This window comes from Perognathus longimembris, chromosome 11, assembly GCF_023159225.1.
Source record: "Perognathus longimembris pacificus isolate PPM17 chromosome 11, ASM2315922v1, whole genome shotgun sequence".
Lineage (NCBI taxonomy): Eukaryota > Metazoa > Chordata > Mammalia > Rodentia > Heteromyidae > Perognathus > Perognathus longimembris.
The window spans coordinates 41,275,277-41,296,279 of record NC_063171.1 but is presented as its reverse complement, the minus strand read 5'-3'; the positions used below and the strand labels follow the sequence as shown (position 1 = coordinate 41,296,279).

The following is a 21,003-nucleotide window of genomic DNA, read 5'->3' as shown; positions in this document are numbered from 1 at the left end:
GGTGGTTAATTGGAGATAAGAGTTTCATGGACTTTCCTGCAGGTCTGGCTTCTGTGATCCTCAGATCTTAGCCTCCTGAGTAGCCAGGATTACAGGCGTGAGCCACTGGTGCCCAGCTTTGTTTTTTGCTAGGCAAGTGCTCTATCACATGAGGCATACCTCTAGTCTTCTATATTCATGTTTCTCTTTTCTCAGTCACAACTTTTCAAGTCCTAGTTCCTGGATTCAAGGGGTCTCCTGGCTTCAGCCTCTACAGTTGCTGGGACTACAAGTATGTATCACCGTGGCCAGCTCAATTCTATTCTTCCCCAGTCCTAGGTATCTAACATAGGGCCTTGTGCGTGCTAGGCAAGCACTCTACCACTGAGCTATATCCCTAAGCCTCAATTCCTTTCATCTATTCTCACACCTTTTACCTTAATTCCTTCCAAATTTTTTCCTCCCTGACACAACTCTCCTGTCCTTTAAGTTACTCAATATAGTCAGGCGCTGATGGCTCATGCCTACAATCCTAACTACACAGGAAACTGAGATTTGAGGATTATAGTTCAGACAAATCCATGGGAATCTTATGTCCAATTAACTAGCAAAAAGCCAGAAATATAAACGTGGCTCAGGGGTAGAGCACTAGCTAAGCATGAGCACAAGGACACACACACACACACACACATACACACACACACAGAGTTGTTCAATTACCATGAATTATTCTGACAAAAGTTATGAAAGTCTTTTTCTTTCTACCTTATTTTGCATGGGTCTGGATTTTTTTTTTTTTTTTGCCAGTCCTGGGCCTTGGACTCAGGGCCTGAGCACTGTCCCTGGCTTCCTTTTGCTCAAGGCTAGCACTCTGCCACTTGAGCCACAGTGCCACTTCTGGCCATTTTCTGTATATGTGGTGCTGGGGAATTGAACCCAGGGCCTCATGTATACGAGGCAAGCTCTCTTGCCACTAGGCCATATCCCCAGCCCCATGGGTCTGGATTTTTTTATTTTTATTTATTTATTTATTTATTTATTTTTGCCAGTCCTGGGGCCTTAACTCAGGCTAGCACTCTACCACTTGAGCCACAGTGCCACTTCTGGCTTTTTCTTTTCTTTTCTTTCTTTTTTTTAAATTGGCCAGTCCCGGGCCTTGGACTCAGGGCCTGAGCACCATTCCTGGCTTCTTCCCGCTCAAGGCTAGCACTCTGCCACCTGAGCCACAGCGCCCCTCCTGGCCGTTTTCCATATATGTGGTGCTGGGGAATCGAACCGAGAGCTTCATGTGTAGGAGGCAAGCGCTCTTGCCACTAGGCCATATTCCCAGCCCCCTACTTCTGGCTTTTTCTGTTTATGTGGTGCTGAGGAATTGAACCCAGGGCTTCATGCATGCTAGGCAAGCACTCTAGCACTAACCCACATTCCCAGCCCCTTGGGTCTGGATTTTGAACTACAAGCAATGTATTATTATTCTATTCACCTCTCTAGGACTTACCCTGGTGTCTGTTTGCTTTCATTGTACCTCAATAAGATCATCCCCTTGGCTCCCAAATCTTGACTTTGACTCCTTCATCTATGCCAGGCTCATTCTAGTCTTACAGCCTAAAATATTTTCCCCTCAGGATCTTTGCATGGCTGGTTGTCTTCAGACTTCAGTCTTTGTGTGTGTGTGTTTGTGTGTGTGTGTGTGTGTGTGCATACATGCACCAGTAATGGGGCTTGAACTCAGGGCCTGAGTGCTGTCCCTTTTGTTTGAAGCTAGCGCTCAAACACTTGAACCACAGCACCACTTCCAGCTTTTTCTATGTGAGGAATTGAACCCAGGGCTTTATGCATGCTAAGTGAACACCCTACCACTAAGCCACATTCCCAGCCCCACTTCCAGCTTTTCTGTGGTTAATTGGAAATAACAGTCTCAGGGACTTCTCCTGCCCTGGATGGCTTTGACACATGATCCTCAGGTCTCAGCCTCTTAAGTGGCTAGGATTATAGGCATGCCTTCCCAGTGCCTGGCTTCAGACTTCACTTTAAATGTCACTTCCTCAGAAGATTTTCTAGCTTATCAATAATACTCTGGAACCAGTTCTTTTGACTCTTAAGACTAGATTTTTAAAATTGTTATTATAAGGGTCATATACAGTTATATACAGAGGTTATATACAGGTTATATACAGAGTGGTTACAGTCACATAAGTCATGCAATGAGTACATTTCTTTTTGGACGGTACCATCCTTTCCCTTGCTCTCTTCCAGTTTTTCCCCCCCATACCCATGCATCAGTTGTATAGTTCATTTTCAACATAGGGTCTAGTGAGCACCACTGCTGCATTATTTACCCTTTGTCCCACCATTTCTGTGTACCCCAAGACTAGATTTTACATCTCTTACCAACTCCATGTTCAGTGATGACATTTTCATGGTTTGAAGTCTGCCATGATGAGAAAAAAATACATATATACATGTCATATATATATATATACACATACATACATATATACATCACTTAGATTAGGAAAGACAATAAAGCAAAGGGCTTTCCTTTGGAGAACTGGTTGCTGACTCATTACTAGTACACTTGCCTGGCCTTCCAGTGCCTTGCATCATCCCTTTCATTTGGAATTCATCTGGTTTTACAGGTGCCACTTGGGGCACCTTCATTCTTCTATGACAAAAAGACATTTTTAAATTGTTATTATTGTAACAGGTCATTGAAGGACTTGGACTTGCCTTTCCCCTCTTGGCCCGATCCTTTTATGTATGGAATATGAAGGACTGGTTCCTGCCTTATTCCCCCAGGCCAAGCAAGACAACAGGTGCACATGAACACATACATGCCTGTCCACAGGCAGGTTATTCCAATGTAGACTGGGTCAAGGACACCACCCTTGGTCCCCAGGGGACAATAGCCCCTCACCTCAGGTGGGGCATTCCACTGTGGGCCTAGCCAAGGATATAGCCCTGGGCCCCAAGAGACCATAGTCCATTTTCTATTTTCTGCTTCCTTGTTAAGCCCTATAGAAGCCCACCCCCAAAACCAGTCCCTGGCACAGCCTCCAATCCCGCAGAAGGTCTGTGCCCCTTGCTGTTCCTCAAGTCTGGCCTATTCCTTTTCCATTCTCCCCCATTTTCCTCACAGTCATCATCTGTCTTTTTTGTCTTTTCTTCTCTTCCCTAGCAGGAGTGTCATTGCTGCCAAATTTAGAAATCTTGCAAAAGGGGCTAGGAATGTGGCTTAGTGGTAGAGTGCTTGTCTAGCATGCATGAAGCCCTGGGTTCGATTCCTCAGCAGCAAATTAAAAAAAGCTGGAAGTGGCACTGTGGCTCAAGTGGTAGAGTGCCAGCCTTGAGCAAAAGAAGCTCAAGGACAGTGCCCAGGCCCTGAGTTCAAGCCCCAGGACTGGCAAAAAAGAAATGTTAGAAAGGCAGTACTGGGGCTGGGAATATGGTCTAGTGGCAAGAGTGCTTGTCACGTATACATGAAGCCCTGGGTTCAATTCCCAAGCACCACATATATAGAAAAAGCCAGAAGTGGTGCTGTGGCTCAAGTGGCAGAGTGCTAGCCTTGAGCAAAAAGAAGCCAGGGACAGTGCTCAGGCCCTGAGTCCAAGGCCCAGGACTGGCACCAAAAAAAAAAAAAAAAAAAAAAAAAAGGCAGTACTGGGGATAATGTGGAAGAAATGTAGAGATGTAGAGGGGATGTAAACTGGCATGACCTTTATGGAAGACAGTTTAGTAGAACTTCTCAGATCCAACAATTCCACTTCTAGAAAAATACAGTCACACAGATATGAAAGAATATGTTTAAGTTGAATGCCAGTGGCTCATGCCTGTAATCCTAGCTACTGAAAAGGCTAAGGTCTGAGGATCACAGTTCAAAGCCAGCCCAAGGCAGAAAAGTCCATAAAATTCTTATCTCCAATTAACTATCAAGAAGCCAGAAGTGGAGGTATAGTTCAAGTGTAGAGTGCCATCCGTGAGTGGGAAAATATCAAGCAAGAGATAGAGGGCCTGAGTTAAAGCCCCAGTACCAGCAAAACAAAAAACCTATATAATCTATACATTTACTATCCTTATGTATAGGCAATATGTGCATATGTCATGTGACACATACATAATACATATATTTAGATATGTATGTATTTTATTTTTATGCCTGTCCTGGGGCTTGAACACAGGGCCTGCGCACTATCTCTGAGCTCTAGTGCTCAAGATTAGAGCAGCTACCACTTCAGGGCTGGGAATATCCCTTTGTGGTAAGAGTGCTGAGCCATGGTACCACTTCTGGTTTTTTAAGAGTCTCATGGGGACTTTCCTGCCTGGGCTGGCTTTGAACCAGGATTCTCAGATCTCAGCCCCGAGTGGCTAGGATTGATTACAGGTGTGAGCCAACAGCACCTGGCTCCCTGAGCTTTTTTGATCCATGCTGGCGCTCTACCACATAACAGCTTTGCTCTGTGTGTGTGTGTGGTTAAATGGATATAAGAGTCTCAGATTCGCTCATCTAAACTGGCTTCGAACAGGGATCCTTAAATCTCAGTCTCCACAGGTATGACCTTATCCGCGCTTATCCATGACTAGTAAATAGACTATTTACATCCAGAATTATTTAATAGCGGGCTGGGAATGTGCCTAGCATGCATGAAGCCCTGGGTTCGATTCCTCAGCACCACATATATATAGAAAAAGCCGGAAGTGGTGCTGTGGCTCAAGTGGTAGAGTGCCAGCCTTGAGGAAAAGGAAGCTCAAGGACGGTGCTCAGGCCCTGTGTTCAAACCCCAGGACTGGTAACAAATCATAATAGGATTATTCAATAGCAAGCAGTATCGGTAATTGAAAAAATAGAGATAGTGCGCGAAATGGCATGGCCTTATGTTGCTTCCCTCTGCCGTGGCTGTCGACCAGATTTCAGCCAGCGTCCATTCATCCCGCCAAGGAGCCCAACGCAGCACTCTGAAAGCCAGCTCCGAACGTGGAGACCTTCTGCAAATGGCGGCCCTTGCCACGCCCGCGCCGAGGAGGCTCTGACCTCCTCAACATGGCGGCAGGAGCGCCTGGCGTCACTTCCGGTATCCGATTTCCAATATAAGGGGCAGGATTTCCGCTTTCGCTCCTTTCCGGCGGTGACGACCTCCTCCCGAGAACATGCCTGTGAGTTCCCTGGCCGCGGTGTCGGCAAAGTTCTAGTTCTCCTGTCCTCCCGCCCCGCCTCGCGCTGACCCCGGATCATAGAGGATCCACCTTTCCTCGCTGCACTTCTAAGGGCCTTTAACTGTGGGAGCTGCGGCTGCGGCCCCAGGGCCGCCCGCTTTAACGGGAGCGGAGAGGAGATAAGATGGCGGCCCGGCTGCGCAGACACCTGGGGCGGCGAGGGCCGAGTCTCCCCCGTCCCCGTGTGTGACTGTGATATTTGTTCTTAAAAATTGCCCTCCTTTCTTCGTTGGTTTCTAAATCTCTGCGTTTCTGCCTCTCAGCTCGCAAAGGATCTTCTCCATCCCTCTCCTGAAGAGGAGAAGAGGAAACACAAGAAGAAGCGCCTGGTGCAGAGCCCCAACTCCTACTTCATGGATGTGAAATGCCCAGGTAAGGAGTTTGACCTGCTGGACCGTGGTAAAGTGTTGGATCTGAGCACGTTTTGTAGTGTCGTTTGTGTTTTATCATTTAAAGCAGCTTCTTTGGTCGCCTGGAAAATATATATTGCTACTCCCGATTTTCTAAAATTGGAATGTGTGTGACTAAGTAACATAACATACCGTTTTGGGATTGTTCGGAGTCAGGGGTTTCCCCATCGAAATTTCCATAGTCCACACGAGAAACAGTAATGGGAGGAGTTCGAGCTGACTAGGGAGGCTGGCGATGGGAAACCATTAACCTTTTGCTGCTTCACTTTTGTTTTTCTAGGATGCTATAAAATCACCACGGTCTTTAGCCATGCACAGACAGTAGTTTTGTGTGTTGGTTGCTCCACTGTCCTCTGCCAGCCTACAGGAGGGAAAGCAAGGCTTACAGAAGGTAAATGGTTGGAAGATGCTGTGCTTTCTGGGGCTTTAAAAAGCTCATGGATTGGGTGCTGTCCCTGAGCTTTTGTGCTCAAAGCTACAGTTCCACTTGTGGCATTTTGGTATTGGAGATGAGTCTCACAGACTGAGCTACCTAGGTGGGCTTTGAACTGTGGTTTTCAGATTTTAGCCTCTTACACTCTGCCATGTTGTGCTTTTTGTCCTTGAGTCGACTTATAAATGAGGGCGATTACAGTCTCATATACAAGTAGGTATTCGAAACTGCTAGCTTCACAGTGCTGTTGAATAAAGCTAACATTGATGGGTTTTGATTAAAGGGTTTCTAATAGGCTCAAGTTACAGATAAATAAGCTATAGCTAGTGTAGTTGAAAACCAGATATGTATCTTATTGTGGGGTAAGGCAATGGGGAGGGTAGATAGGTTGAAGTCTTGTAACCTTTGTACTTTGTTCTTCCCTCAGGATGTTCCTTCAGAAGGAAGCAGCACTAAAAGAACCGAGAACCAAGATGAGTGGGAAACCGTCCCAATAAACACATTTTGGATATATCGTGTTCATTGTTTTGTTTAACTGCTAGGAACTTCCTGCCTCAAGTATTCAGGGGCAACCAGAAGAGAAGAATGCTAGTCTTTTGAGGCAAGTAAGTGGCCAGGTAACTTAAAAAGTATTTGGGACCTTTTTATCCACCTACGCTCATTAAGTCATAAGAGTTTGATTCAAAATTTAAGGTGCTAGATAAAGTTTATTTGTGACTTGTTAGTATTAAGAACTGTTAATCTTTAAAACACAACCCAACAAACGACAACAGGCCCTCACATCCTTTATTTACAGTTCTCAGCAGCCTTGTTTTAGAAACTTAATGTAACTTGCTGCTAGGCTTCTCCTTGTCTAGAACTAGAAACCTCCCGTTTCCCTATGCTTATTGGTGACTTGTACAAGTGCACTTTAATACCGTCTTGTCCATAGCCAATGTTGTAGTCTGCTCTGGGCGGCTGGAGGCTGTGGACTCAAGAAAGGAGAGGGAGGACATGTGGCAGTATAAGAACCTAGAAGTAAAGGGAATGGAAATGATGATTTGAGTAAAGACACTGTATCTGAGCTCACGGGTAAGGATGGTGGTTGTTACCTTGCTGTGTTCCTATAGTTGGTACATAAACAACTGGAACAGTCTGTATCTTGTTTAGGACGGCACTGTATGCTGGAAAAGGGAAGTGTTACAAAAACATTTAGAATTTGAGGAAAGCCTGGAATACCATCATTTCTAACCTGAGGTTTAGTATAAAGGTAATGGCTCAGATTTCAGTCTACTGTCTGTCCACTCAACTTACCAAGGATTGGAAGCACTCAAGGTCTAGGGTGTTTTCTTTGTTAGTATAACTAGTATTTGCATTGTATGAGGCATTTGTTGTAATGTAGAGGATGTTCGTAGATGTAAATATTAAGTGGAAACACTATTAGAAGGTACTTGAGTTTGGACTTTGGCTGAGTCCCCTGTTGACTCTGAGGGAAAATTATAATTGAGTGGCAATATATTACAGGGAAATTTTAGTCAAACTTAACCCATTTTAGTGATGATGTCCTTCAACTTACAGATACAGCACAGGTGAATATTGGTAGGCAATAGTGATGTGTGTTGTATTGCTTGACCCCCTCACCCCAGCCATGAATATTTCAAGGTTTAGCAGGGGTTTCCACTTGAAGGTTAGTCATAGTTTGACATAGTTTATTACTTCGTGGTAATAGGTAGAAGAGGACCTTTATCTCCTTGGATGATTGAGCTAGGGAGGCTATTGCTCAGTGTCAACTCCTTGTCATAAATGAGATGATAAACAGCTAATTTTTGTCCTCAGTTTGTGAAATAAAATGAAGGCAGTTTCCAAGTCAAAGTCCACGGTGCAGATATAAAGACTCCTTACCTAGAAAGATGAAAGCTGTTGATGCCAGCACCACAAAGAGGGTAAAGAGGAGGATCTGGTAAGAACCAACGAACCGCTTGAAGACACCTGAATTTTCACACTGATCTACGCATTGGACATAACAGAAAGTAGTTATTCTATAACACAAAGCAGATGCTGCATTCGAGAAGATGTGTAAGAGTAAACTGAGTGCCAATGGCTCATGTCTATAATTTTCAGGAAGCTGAGATGAGAAGTTCTTGGTTCGAAGCCAGCCTGGCCGGAGAGTCCATGAGCTTGCCACTTAATCACCAATGTTAAGCTGTGGCTTAAGTGGTGGAGCCATGAGCCTTGCAGAAAATGCTAAGGGACAGCGCCAATACTTTGAGTTAAAGCCCACCAAAATATCACCAGCGTAGAAACTTAATATGACATAATTTGTAGCTTATTCATATCACTGACTTAAAATTTTCCCATTAAAGCTTTCTGGAGTACATGTATCCACTGAGTTCTGTTACTAGGGTTCTTGGAACCCTGTGGTCTTACTCTTGGTGCCTAAGATGGGAATCTGGTCTTGTGCACACTGTACACTCCACCACTGAGTATGTACGTACATCCTTTGTTCTCAGTTCTTGGAAGAAAAGGAAAAGTGTCTTCTACACTTAGGACAGTTAACAGTACATAAAAGTGTTGGTCAGGGGCTGTGGCTTGCCTAGCATGCACAAAGAAAGCCCTGGGTTCAATTCCTCAGTACCACATACACAAAAAAGCCAGAAGTGGCGCTGTGCCTCAAGTGGTAAGAGTTGGTTTTCAGCAGAAAGCTCAGGAACAGTGCCCACACAACAGATCCCAAAACAAAGTGTTGGTCATTATGTATCAGGTGGACATAGTAACTTTAATCCCATTAGGGTTACCTATGGCTCAGACTGCTAACTTAAGTAATTAAGAGACTTGTATCTCATAGGACAAAGACAAAGGCGGCTTATTGCATCCAAATGGCAGCACTGCCAAACGATGTCTGGAATCAGGATTTGGGGAAGCTAAGTCTTGCTCTAGGGTTGATGACATTATATCCATTTCATAATGTGACAAATTATCAATCACCAGGGGCAATGATGGCTCATGCTTATAAACTATCCTGGTGAGGATCAAAAGTTAAAAGCCAGGGGCTGGGGATATAGCCTAGTGGCAAGAGTGCCTGCCTTGGATACGCGAGGCCCTAGGTTCGATTCCCCAGCACCACATATACAGAAAAAACGGCCAGAAACGGCGCTGTGGCTCACGTGGCAGAGTGTTAGCCTTGAGCGGGAAGAAGCCAGGGACAGTGCTCAAGCCCTGAGTCCAAGGCCCAGGACTGGCCAAAAAAAAAAAGTTAAAAGCCAGCTTGGGCAGGAAAGTAACATTGGAGATGGAGCTATGGCTCAACTTGAGCACTAGCCTTTAAGCAAAAAAGTTCAGGGACAGTGTCCAGGCCCAAGACTGCCAAAGTACACACATGGTAGGTGTTCCTGTGCTTACCTTTACCAGATTTATCCATCGTTCTCACTAGCACAGCCTCACTTTGTCTGGTGAGTGCACAGGAAATATTAATGAAAACAGGAGATTGCATCTGCTGGAAGGCAGTGAAGTTGACTGCTCTTATCAGGTAGATATCCAGGCCTGGTGTGAAGGGAGAGTGCTTGTGGCCAGAGACTTGTAAAAAAGGGGAGCTAGGGGAAACCTTGGAGAAAAGGTAAGACATTTGAAAGAAGAATTAAGTGTTTCAATCTCATACAGTACAGGAATTATGGTCTGTTTTTAGTGAGCCAGTTCACAACTGGTGTAAGATTACTATCTAACCTGAGAATAAAATTGTGAAGAGGACAGGTTTTCATTTGTGTGTATGTGTGCACACATGTAAACATCAGTACTGGTGCTTGAACTGCATCTTAAGCTCTCCCTCAGTTTTTCTTGCTAATCCTGGGGCTTGAACTCAGGGCCTGTGCACTGTCACAGCCTCTCTGCTCAAGGCTAGCTCTCTACCACTTGAGTCACAGCAAGCACCACTAGTGGCCTTTTCTGTTAATGTGGTACTGAGGTAGCCAGGGCTTCATGCATGCTAGGCAAGCACTCTACCACTAAGCCACATGTCTATCCTCTGTTTTTTTCAGCTTACATCCATCTAGCACTACCCAAACCATAAGTTCTAGCTTTTTGCTAGCTAATTATGGACCAATCTTGAGAATTTGTCTGCCCTATTGGTTTCAACTTGCTATCAGATCTCAGCATCTGTAGTCCTAGTCAATCAGGAGGCTGAGATCTGAGAATCACAGTTCCAAGCCAGCTCTGGCAGAAGTCGCACTCTTAATTAGCCAACAAAAAGCTCAAAGTCTTATTTCCAGGTAGCAGAGTGCCAACTTTCAGCAAAAATGAGCTAAGCAAGAGTGTAATTCCGGGGCTGGGGACATGGCCTAGTGGCAACAGTGCTTGTCTCGTATACATGAGGCCCTGGGTTCAATTCCCCAGCACCACATATATAGAAAATGGCCAGAAGTGGCGCTGTGGCTCAAGTGGTAGGGTGCTAGCCTTGAGCAAAAAGTCAGGGACAGTGCTCAGGCCCTGAGTCCAAGCCCCAGGACTGGCCAAAAAAACAGAGTGTAATTCCCAGAGTTCAAGCCCCAGGGTATTACACATGCAAAAAAAAAAAAAAAATCAGTAATTCCTAATGACTTAATTAGGTCACCAGGTAATTTTAATCATGCAATGAAAATGAAATCTTTGAAATAAGACTGAGAATATGGCCCAGTGGTAGAGTGCTTGCCTCTATACATGAATCCCTGGGTTTGAATTCTTTGGCACCTGGTATTACAAAAAAGTCATGAAAGGGCACTGTGGCTCAAGTGATAGAGTGTTAGCCTTGAACACAAAATTGCTCAGGGACAGTGCTCAGGCCCTGAGTTCAAGCCCCAGGACACACACATACACATACACACATTCAAATTCATACTGTTTTGGTTTAGAGGGGAACCTACCTGTAGGTTTTCTAGAACTCTGTCCACTCCCAGTACTTTTATCTCACCAATGTCTTTGTGGTTAAGGATCAATTCTGACTGGTTAATGTAAAAGGCTGGGATGAAAGGAATGAGGATTCTTTGCATTCCATTCTTGCCACGTTCACTGACCAGTGTTGCCCATCCATAGACTGAGGTATCAGCCATACTGAGGGCCTGGAGCAGCTCCTCTGACTGTGGACGAACCTTGATTAGGCAAACATAAACTCCTGAAATAAAAAAGGAAAAACAGCAGGAAGGCTCAGAGGAAATGACATAAAATCAAGAGAAAATGTGAACTCGGTTTTGAGCTTTCAGTTGTATGAAAAATAGCCAAAGGGATGGAACAGTCCCACAGGATGTGTAACGTACCTTTACCAGTAAGTTAACATGCCAAGTAATATGGTACAAACACTTTCCTATGCAACTTGGCAACTGTGTGTGCATATGCATGTGCACTCCTGCATGTGCATATGTGTAGCTGGTTGGGCCTCTTGGTAGGCAGGTACTTTCTTTTTTTTTTGCCAAACCTGGGGCTTGAACTCAGGGCCTGGGCACTGTCCCTGAGCTGCTTTTGCTCAAGGCTAGCACTCTGCCACTTGAGCCATAGCACCACTTCCAGCTTTTCCTGTTTATGTAGTACTGAGGAATCGAACCCAGGGCTTCATGCATGCTAGGTAAGCTCTACCAGTAAGCCACATTCCCAGCCCCCAAGTGCTTTTTTTTTTGGCCAGTCTTGGGCCTTGGATTCAGGGCCTGAGCACTGTCCCTGGCTTCTTTTTGCTCAAGGCTAGCACTCTGCCACTTGAGCCACAGCGCCACTTCTGGCCATTTTCTATATATGTGGTGCTGGGGAATCGAACCCAGGGCAAGCACTCTTGCCACTAGGCCATATTCCCAGCCCTACCAAGTGCTTTTTTATACTAAGCTAAAAACACTACTCTCACTACAGTTTCAGAAGGTCTGGGCTAGAGACTTCAGTGAACACTATCCTGTTAATGCTTTACATTTGACAGAATCATTACATTTTAGGTCTTTTTTTTTTTTTTTTTTTTTTTTTTTGCAGTCCTGGGCCTTGAACTCAGGGACTGAGCACTGTCCCTGGCTTCTTTTTGCTCAAGGCTAGTACTCTACCACTTGAGCCACAGCGCCACTTCTGGCTTTTTCTATGTATGTGGTGCTGAGGAATCAGAACCAGGGCTTCATGTATATGAGGCAAGTACTCTTGCCACTAAGCCATATTTCCAGCCCAGGCCATTTGTTTTATATCAAGGCATCAATTATGCCCATCTCTACATTACACTTGGTAATATTATTGCTTGGAATGTCCTGCAGTTTAAGAACAATCATTTAACAATGCTGCATGCTAGTAGAGACCAGGTCTGTGAAACCAAAAACTGCTTGTCAAATGGTATTTCCCACAGGATTGGGGCAGCGACCCAACAGTATGTAACTAAAACCAAACAACTACTCAACATATAAAGGTCAAAAATTGACCTCTCAGTGGAATACAATAGCCCAAAAGCTATGTATGTACGTTCATATAAGACTACTGTCGACATATTATCTAATATTGACATATTTAAAGCCCTAGGCGAATTTTCTTGGGCTTGGCCATGTGGATACTGTATATGTTCTTGATACGTTGTGTATTGCATATATGTCTACCTGACCTAGGGAAGGGAAAAACAGGGTGTAAGATATCACAAGAAATGTACACACTGCCCTACTATGTAACTGTACCCTTTTTGCACAACACCTTGTCAAAAAAAATTTTTTTTTTTTTTGCCAGTCCTGGGCCTTGGACTCAGGGCCTGAGCACTGTCCCTGGCTTCTTCCCGCTGAAGGCTAGCACTCTGCCACTTGAGTCACAGTGCCACTTCTGGCCATTTTCTGTATATGTGGTGCTGGGGAATCGAACCCAGGGCTTCAAGTATACAAGGCAAGCGCTCTTGCCACTAGGCCATATCCCCAGCCCCCCTTGTCAAAAAATTTGTGTTCAATTAGTAAATAAATAAAATTTAAAAAATGCTGCATGCTGGTGAAATTGTTCAATCCATTTTGTTCAACAGATTGAACAAAATGGCCACTAAGACCCCATAGTTCAGGGCTGGGAATATGGCCTAGGGGTAAAGTGCTCGTCTTGTATACATGGAGCCCTGGGTTCGATTCCTCAGCACCAAATCTATAGAAAAAGCCAGAAGTGGCACTGTGGCTCAAGTGGCAGAGTGCTAGCCTTGAGCAAAAAGAAGCCAGGGACAGTGCTCAGGCCCTGAGTTGAAGCCCCAGGACTGGCAAAAAAAAACAAAGCCAAACAAAGACCCCATAGTTCCATGTCAGATAAGACTGGATAAATATGTGATAGTTGTACACATTGGTAAATAAGGAGAAAACAACTACTGGACCCTACCTTTCTCCATGCTGTAGTCTGAATGAACATGAAAGACTTTACTTGCGGGAATGTCTAACAAAGTATTACTGAATTGCACGTGGCACAACATGAGTGTCTCTGGAAGAAGTACTTTTGTAATTGCTGAGGCCTGTTTTGGGGTGCAGGATCCTAAAGAGCAAAAAGATAAACCAATAACAATGTATAAAGGGGTTAGGTCCAGTAGATAACTACATATTTGGGAGGCTGATAATGGGAAAGATCATGGTCTAAAGGCCAACCTGAGCAAAATGTTTTTGAGATCCCATCCTAACCAAAAAATGTTGGGCACCATATCACGTGTCTATTCTGTTAGCTACAAGGGAACTGTGGGATTACATTCTAGTTTTGGCCAGGCATACATTGAGACTACATTGAGAAAATAGGGGAGGCACCAGCTGCAGGTGGCTCACACCTGTAATCCTGGTTACTCAGGAGACAGAGCTGAAGATCACAATTTGAAGCCAGCCAAGGCAGAAAAGTCAGACTCATCTCCAGTTAACTAGTGGTTCAATGGTAGATTGCTACCCTTAAGCAAAAAAGCTTAGGGACAGTGTCCAGGTCCTGAATTCAAGCCCCAGGACCTGCATATGTTACCCCCCCTTAAAATATGTTTTATAAAAATGGAGGGGATGGAAAAATAGCATAAACTTCTGTGTATACTGGTTCTGGGGCTAGAACTCAAAGCCTTGTGTTCTTGCCTGGCTTTTTCACAGAAGGCTGGCATGCTACCACTTGAGCCACACCTGCACTTCCAATAGTGTGTACTTTGAAACAGGCATATCTACCACTGACTAATTGCTACCTTGTACAAGTTCTTGCTCACTAACCTTGCTTTTACCTCTCATCCTTAAAAATGAAATTACTTCAGAATAAGATAGTTAAGTGAGATAAAAATTCTTGGCATAGGATCCAGAATCTATTAGGGTTTTTTCTTTTGTTTTCACAGGGTCACACTAGGTAGCTCAGGCTGGAAATGGGTCTTTGTATTGCAGGCATGTGCTACCATGCCTAGATGAGGAGACTTCATTTTTTTCCCCTCTTTATTTCACCTCCCTTCCCTCCCTCCCTCCCCCCAAGAATTGGGGTTAGAAGTGAGGGCTAGATAAGCACAAAGCTCTGGCTATGCCTCTTGCTCTTATTGTTTTAATTAGTTTTGGGATAGAGTCTGGGTTTTATGCCCAGGTTAGCCTGGACTGTGATCCTCATATACTTCTTACATAGCATTGCCACAAGGCCCAGGTATTGGCTGAGATGGGCCTCTCAAACTTTTTGCTTTGGCCTTGAACCTCTATCCTTCTGATCTCTGCCTCCCTTACAATCTGACTAACAGATGTTAGCTACTTGAGATCCTTCTTCCTTGGACTTTCCAGTGCTGGATTACAGGGAGTATACCACTATATTCACTTCTTTTTTTTTTTTCTCCCAGTAAAATAGGGTAATAACAACTGAAGAGCAAAACATAAGCCAAATGCTAAGCAAAATCATTTCATACATAACAGTCCAAAAAAATCCCTCAACTCTTCAAGCTTTAAATTGATTTCCCATGACTTACCTTGGATTTATTAAATCTCTGTATTTAGAAATCAGTATTAAAACCTGAAGGACAGTAGCCACTAAAGTAAGCCCTTTCAAAGAACAATCTGCCAGACACAGTTAGCATTTGTCTAGCCTCAGGTCCTCAGCTCCTCCCACTAGACCCCGGATCCACCCATACCTAATGAGCCACTCTTGCTCACTACCTACCTACTTCCCTTTTACCTCCAGAGAGAGAAGCTGCCACCTGGATAAGGTGCAGAGCCATGTAGCTCCCTCTCCTGTGGGAACTATGGTCCCACTAATAGACCTCCTTATGAACCGTCTTCTCCTGTCTGTGATTATCTCCGCATAGTCCTCTGGGATGGCCGGGACATAGCCTTTCAGACACTAGTGGCTTTGCCTGTAATCCTAGCTACTCAAGAGGCCAAGATGTGAGGATTGTAGTTCAAACCCAGCCTGGGTAGGAAAGTCTGCAAGCTGGAAGTAGAGCTGTGGATCAAGATGTAGTGTGCTGGACTTAAGCCAAAGAAGCTCAGGAACAGTACCCAGGCACTGAGTTCAAGCCCTAAGACAGGCATAAAAAAGAAAACCACTGCTGCTAGGTGCTGGTATCTTATACCTGTGATCCTAGCTGATCACAGTTTGAAGCCAGCTCAGGCTGTATTCCAGAACAACCAGCAAATTTCAAGCCCCAGGACTGGCATTAAAAAACAAAACAAAACAAAAACCAACCTAATCCTGTGGGTAGAGCTCAGTAGTAAAGCTCTTGTCTAGCTGTTGCCTAGCTCAGACCTAGCTGTGGGTTTGATCCTCAGGTAGGACCACAAAGATTTCTGAGGCCTCTTAAATCTTCATGATTTGTCGAGTTGTAATCAATTTTGATTTTTTTTTTTGCCAGTCCTGGGGCTTGAACTCAGGGCCTGAACACTGTCCCTGTCAAGGCTAGCACTCTACCACTTGAGCCACAGCACCACTTCTGGCTTTTTCTATATAAGTGGTGCTGAGGAATCGAACCCAGGGCTTCCTGTATATGAGCACTTTACCATTAGGCCATATTCCCAGCCCCTCAAGTAATCAATTTTGAAATAAAACATTTACATTATTCTAAAGAGGTAAATACTCTCACAGTATGGAGACAATCACTTAGACTTATGAAGAGATTCCTGACCTTTGAGATTGACACCATTTCTGCCAGTGGTGATGAAGAGTTTGAATACAGTTGAATTGGGTGTGTTGGTGAGGTAAGTCTTGAGATCATAACTAAGCATTAATCTTGATGATGCATTGACTGTTACCTGTTAGCAAACCAAAAGAAAAACTTTTTAAAGATTCATTTCCCTCCCTCTCTACCTCTCACAACTTATGTCAATCAAAGCATCTGTTTTGTACAAACTAACCTTTTTTTTTTTTTTGGCCAGTCTTGGGCCTTGGACTCAGGGCCTGAGCACTGTCCCTGGCTTCTTTTTGCTCAAGGTTAGCACTCTGCCACTTGAGCCACAGCGCCACTTATGGACATTTTCTATATATGTGGTGCTGGGGAGTCGAACCCAGAGATTCATGTATACAAGGCAAGCACTCTACCACTAGGCCATATTCCCAGCCACTAACCTTTCTTATAACCACATATATGAAAATGACAAAGTCTGTTTACTTTGGGGAGAAGTATTTTCTGGAAAGAAAATTTTATCCTAGCTACTCAGGATCATGGTTTGGGAATAGGCAGAAAAACTGAGGAGACCTTTACCTCCAATTAACTAGCAAAAAGCAGGAAGGGGAAGCTCAAGTGGCAAAAATGCTAGCCTTGACAGAAAAGTCCAAGTGAGAGTGCAAGGCTTTTTTTGATTCAAGCCCCAGTACTGGCACACACCAAAAAAATATATATATATAGAAAATTTCCCTTTTTATTTTTGGCAGTCCTGGGGCTTGAACTCAGTGCCTAAGCCCTAACCTTGGCTTCTTTTTGCTCAAGGCTAGCACTCTACCACTTGAACCACAGTGCCACTTCTGGCTTCTATATATGTGGTGCTTGAGGAATCAAACCCAGGGCTTCATGTATACTAGGCAAGCACTCTACCACTAGGCCATATTCCCAGCCCCTATCCATTCCTTTTGGCACCTTCCATGAGTCCCTAATTAAAATAAAATAACTGCAGTAAAGTATCCTTTAGGAAGCTTTCTTGCTTGGTGCCTTCCATATGATTTCAATCTATTTTGAAATTTCAGAGGATTGCTTTTTTTCAAAATACTTGTATTCTGGGGCTGGGGATATGGCCTAGTGGCAAGAGCGCTTGCCTCGTATACCTGAAGCCCTGGGTTCGATTCCCCAGCACCACATATACAGAAAATGGCCAGAAGTGGCGCTGTGACTCAAGTGGCAGAGTGCTAGCTTTGAGCAAAAAGAAGCCAGGGACAGTGCTCAGGCCGAGTCCAAGGCCCAGGACTGGCAAAAAAAAAAACAAAAACAAACAAACAAATACTTGTATTCTGCCTGATAGTGTAGGTTTTGTGTGTGTGTGTCTGTGTGTCTGTGTGTGTGTGTTCATGCCAGTACTGGGGCTTTAACTTAGGGCCTCATGTTCTTGTTCAGCTTTTTTGCTCTTAGTGCTCTATTACTTGATCCAAGCCTCCAGTCCAGCCTTTTCTTGTTTGTTGTGGGACTTGAACTCAGGACCTTGGCACTATCCTAGAGCTCTACTACTTTGAGCCACAGCGCCACTTCTGATTGGTTCATTGGAGATCAGAGTTTCATGGGGACTTTTCTGCCTCGACTGGCTTCAAACCGTGATCCTCAGATATCAGCCTCCTAAGCAGCTAGAATTACAAGCATGAACCACTGGCACCTGTTTTTTGTTGTGTTTTCTTTTCAGTCGTGAAGTTTTCTTAGGGTGTGAGCAGTGTCCCTGAGCTTTTTTGCTCAAGGATAACTTTCTACCACTTGAGCCACAGATCTACTTCAAGGCTTTTGGTGGTTAATTGAAGATAAGAGTTTTATAGACTTTGCTGCTCAGGCTGACTTTGAACCCTGATCCTCAGATCGTAGTCTCCTGAGTAGCTAGGATTATAGGCATGAGCCACAGTCACCAGTGCCCACTCACTTCCAGCTTTTTGCTAGTTAATTGGATATAGTAGTCTAGCAGATTTGTCTGCCAGAACTGGCTTTGAATCTTAGTCCTCAGATCTCAGCTTCCCGAGTAGGTTGGATTATAAGTGTGAGCCATCAGCACTTTTGAGATAGGGTCTCACTACTTAGCCCAGACTGACTTCATACTTTCTAGATAGAAAGTTTCAGTGTTGATTTGTGTGCGTACGTGCTGCTACTAGGGCTTGAACTCAGGGCCTTGAGTTCTTCCTTACTTTATTTTCCTCAAGGCTGGCACTCAGCTACTTGGGCCATACCTCTACTTCTGGCTTTTTGCTGGCTAACTGGAGGTAAGAGTCTCAGATTTGTTTGCCCAGGCTGGCTTTGAACAGTAATTCCTTAGATCTCAGCATCCTGAGTAGCAGGATTCAGGTATGAGCCACCAGTATCTAGCATAGATATTTTAATCCTTTTTTATTCCCCCTATTGGATTCTTATTTTTCAAGTCTATGAACATGAACATAATTTAACTGCTGTGTTGTATGTATGTCGTGTGTGTATGTACCTGCCAGTTCTGGGGCTTGAACTTGGGGCCTGGGTGCTGGTCCTTGAGCATTTTTGCACAAGGCTAGAGCTCTACCGGTTTTCTGGTGGTTACTGGAGATAAGAGTCTCATGGACTTTCCTACCCTTGCTGGCTTTGAACCAGATCTCAGCCTTGTGAGTAGCTAGGATTACAGTTGTAAGCCACCTGTACCCAGCATCCCAAATGGTTTTTTGACTTCTACCTTTGCCTCTACCACCTAATATCAACCAGTAGCCACAGTGATCTCTTAAAAGAGAAATCAGAGTAGTCATTCTTCTGGTGAAGAATGCTAAGCACTGTTAATGTTCTAATAAAGTTTTCTTACTGGCTTTATATTTGTTATGTGAGTATATTTCATTTCCTAAGACATTCTCTATGTTCATATTCCCAACACATGAAAATAGTCACCGTAGCTTCTTCAATATACTTGAAATACCTCTCTGTATGTTTTCACTACTCCTGGGATGTCATGAAAAATTGTTGCAGTTCCTGGGCTCCTGGCTATGCCTACTCCAGTTACAGTGTCTGTCTGTAGAATATTGTCAGCAGAAATCATCCATATCCCAGGCTCACCTAGGAAAAGCAAGAGAGAGCACTTGGCTCTAATCTTATTCAAACTCCAACAAATCTGTAGGCCCAAGACCATATTGTTTCCAAGAATGCAGATATCTTCCCAGCAACAACATCCAACTTTGGGGATAACTTTTCTAAATGTTAGTTTACATCTGAGACAACAGGACAACAAAAATTAAACCTCCCTGCTGACCTTCAGCAGCATGAGAAGAGTTACTTATTAGAAAATGTAACTGTCCTTAGGAAAAAAACAGATCATATACAGGATAAAAAATTTTTTCTGGGGCTGGGGATATGGCCTAGTGGCTAGAGTGCTTGCCTCCTATACATGAAGCCCTGGGTTCGATTCCCCAGCACCACATATACAGAAAACGGCCAGAAGTGGCGCTGTGGCTCAAGTGGCAGAGTGCTAGCCTTGAGCAAAAAGAAGCCAGGGACAGGGCTCAGGCCCTGAGTCCAAGCCCCAGGACTGGCCAAAAAAAATTTTTTTTTCTGGTCCTGGGACTTGAACTCAGGGCCTGAGTGGTATCCCTGGGCCTGTTTGTACTCAAGGCTAATGCTTTCTACCACTTGAGCCACAGCGCCACTTCTGGCTTTTTTGAATAGTTTATTGGAGATACAAGTCTCATGGACTTTCCTGCCTAGGCTGGCTTCAAACCATGATCCTCGATGTCAGCTTTCTGCGTGTTAGGGCCACACAGGAGAAATGGGTCCTTACCTTGGTTCTCTCCCCATGTACCTTAGAAGTCTCTGCCTACCACCTGTAACCCAGGCAACTGGTATTCCTGGGGGCAGTGGGAGGTCTCTCATCTCTGATTTACCCATCCTCTGAGGGTTCTGCTGTGGCCACTCACCCTTCCCCCTCCTATATAATCTATCTCCTCTGCTATAATCTCTCTTGCCCTCCATTTTATGTGGGCAGCAGTTAGCTAGGATAACAGGCATGAACCACCAGCACCCAGCTCAGGATAAATTTATGATTAAACTTTGTAGAGATACGGCTAAGGAGGACTATGTCTTAAGTTATTATTGATTGTTACTGGGAAGAAGACTAACAACTGGTAGGAGGGAGGATTTGTTCATTTTAGTTGAACTCAAGGCCATAAAGGAATGCCAAAGACAGGTTAGATCACTCAAGGATTAGTGATATTGACCTGTGGCCCTTTTTTTTCTCATCCAAAATGACGTGTGTCTGAGGTGTCCCCCCAAGTTCCAGAATGGAAGACTCGGGACAATCCTTGCTTCTGTAAAGAAGCTTCTGCTTCACTGATAAGAGTTCAGAATCATAGGACTACAGAGTTATCTCACAGGCTCTGGAGTACACACAATAGTAAGAGCTTGCAAGTCAACTATTCCAGGATTGGAGTAGTTGACTGGCTGAATAATATAGCTCCCTTTGTATTCAAAATAATGTAGTTCAAAATAATGTAATTGATGACAGCCTGAGTAAAAAAGTTAAGTGTGAGGCCCTGAGTTTAAGACCTAGTACTAGCACACACAAACTAAATAAGGAGAAAGCACATCCTTATATTATCCGCTTTATATAATAGTAGGGCTATGTGCTGGGTAGTTGTAAGTATTAACAAGCTGACTGGCTGTGGAGACAAGTAGTCTAGTCACTAAATAGTTACTAGCTACCATGGCAAATACTTAAAACACTCAAAAGCATTCTCTTGCTCAGGCCCTTAGATTTTTAGATAATTTAGAAGAATTCTCTAAAGGATCAGTTGCCTGTGAGTCCTTAAAATGGTCAGTTGTGGGATTAAGAAAGGGAAGGTAGGGTTAGGAATATGGCCTAGTGGCAAGAGTGCTTGCCTCATATACATGCCCTGGGTTTGATTCCTCAGCACCACATATATAGAAAATGGCCAGAAGTG

At 44.2% G+C, this 21,003-nt stretch overlaps 2 protein-coding genes across 2 annotated transcripts in view; one reads left to right on the top strand and one right to left on the bottom strand.

Annotated features, from left to right (window-relative positions):
• The first annotated feature begins 5,045 nt into the window (after positions 1 to 5,045).
• Rps27 (ribosomal protein S27) lies at positions 5,046 to 6,544 on the top strand. The gene is made up of 4 exons (XM_048358093.1): positions 5,046 to 5,130; positions 5,454 to 5,562; positions 5,881 to 5,991; positions 6,461 to 6,544. The coding sequence occupies exons 1-4, from the start codon at positions 5,125 to 5,127 to the stop codon at positions 6,487 to 6,489; spliced, it is 255 nt and encodes an 84-aa protein (XP_048214050.1). The 5' UTR covers positions 5,046 to 5,124; the 3' UTR covers positions 6,490 to 6,544.
• Positions 6,545 to 6,548: 4 nt separating this feature from the next.
• The window catches only part of Nup210l (nucleoporin 210 like), an 89,695-nt gene continuing 75,240 nt past the window's right edge, over positions 6,549 to 21,003 (bottom strand). The window contains exons 33-40 of the mRNA XM_048358094.1: positions 18,990 to 19,126; positions 16,058 to 16,184; positions 13,333 to 13,482; positions 10,905 to 11,152; positions 9,412 to 9,613; positions 7,915 to 8,019; positions 7,125 to 7,196; positions 6,549 to 7,044 (exon numbers count right to left, since the gene is read on the bottom strand). Of these exons, the coding sequence (XP_048214051.1) occupies positions 6,944 to 7,044; positions 7,125 to 7,196; positions 7,915 to 8,019; positions 9,412 to 9,613; positions 10,905 to 11,152; positions 13,333 to 13,482; positions 16,058 to 16,184; positions 18,990 to 19,126 (1,142 nt within the window). The 3' untranslated portion in view covers positions 6,549 to 6,943. The remainder of the gene's footprint in view (positions 7,045 to 7,124; positions 7,197 to 7,914; positions 8,020 to 9,411; positions 9,614 to 10,904; positions 11,153 to 13,332; positions 13,483 to 16,057; positions 16,185 to 18,989; positions 19,127 to 21,003) is intronic.

Bases quoted from the DNA above. Each gene is read 5' to 3' on its own strand.
- Rps27 (XM_048358093.1), top strand. The intron at 5,563-5,880 runs GTAAGGAGTTTG...TTGTTTTTCTAG, and splicing joins CATGGATGTGAAATGCCCAG to GATGCTATAAAATCACCACG. The intron at 5,992-6,460 runs GTAAATGGTTGG...TTCTTCCCTCAG, and splicing joins GAAAGCAAGGCTTACAGAAG to GATGTTCCTTCAGAAGGAAG.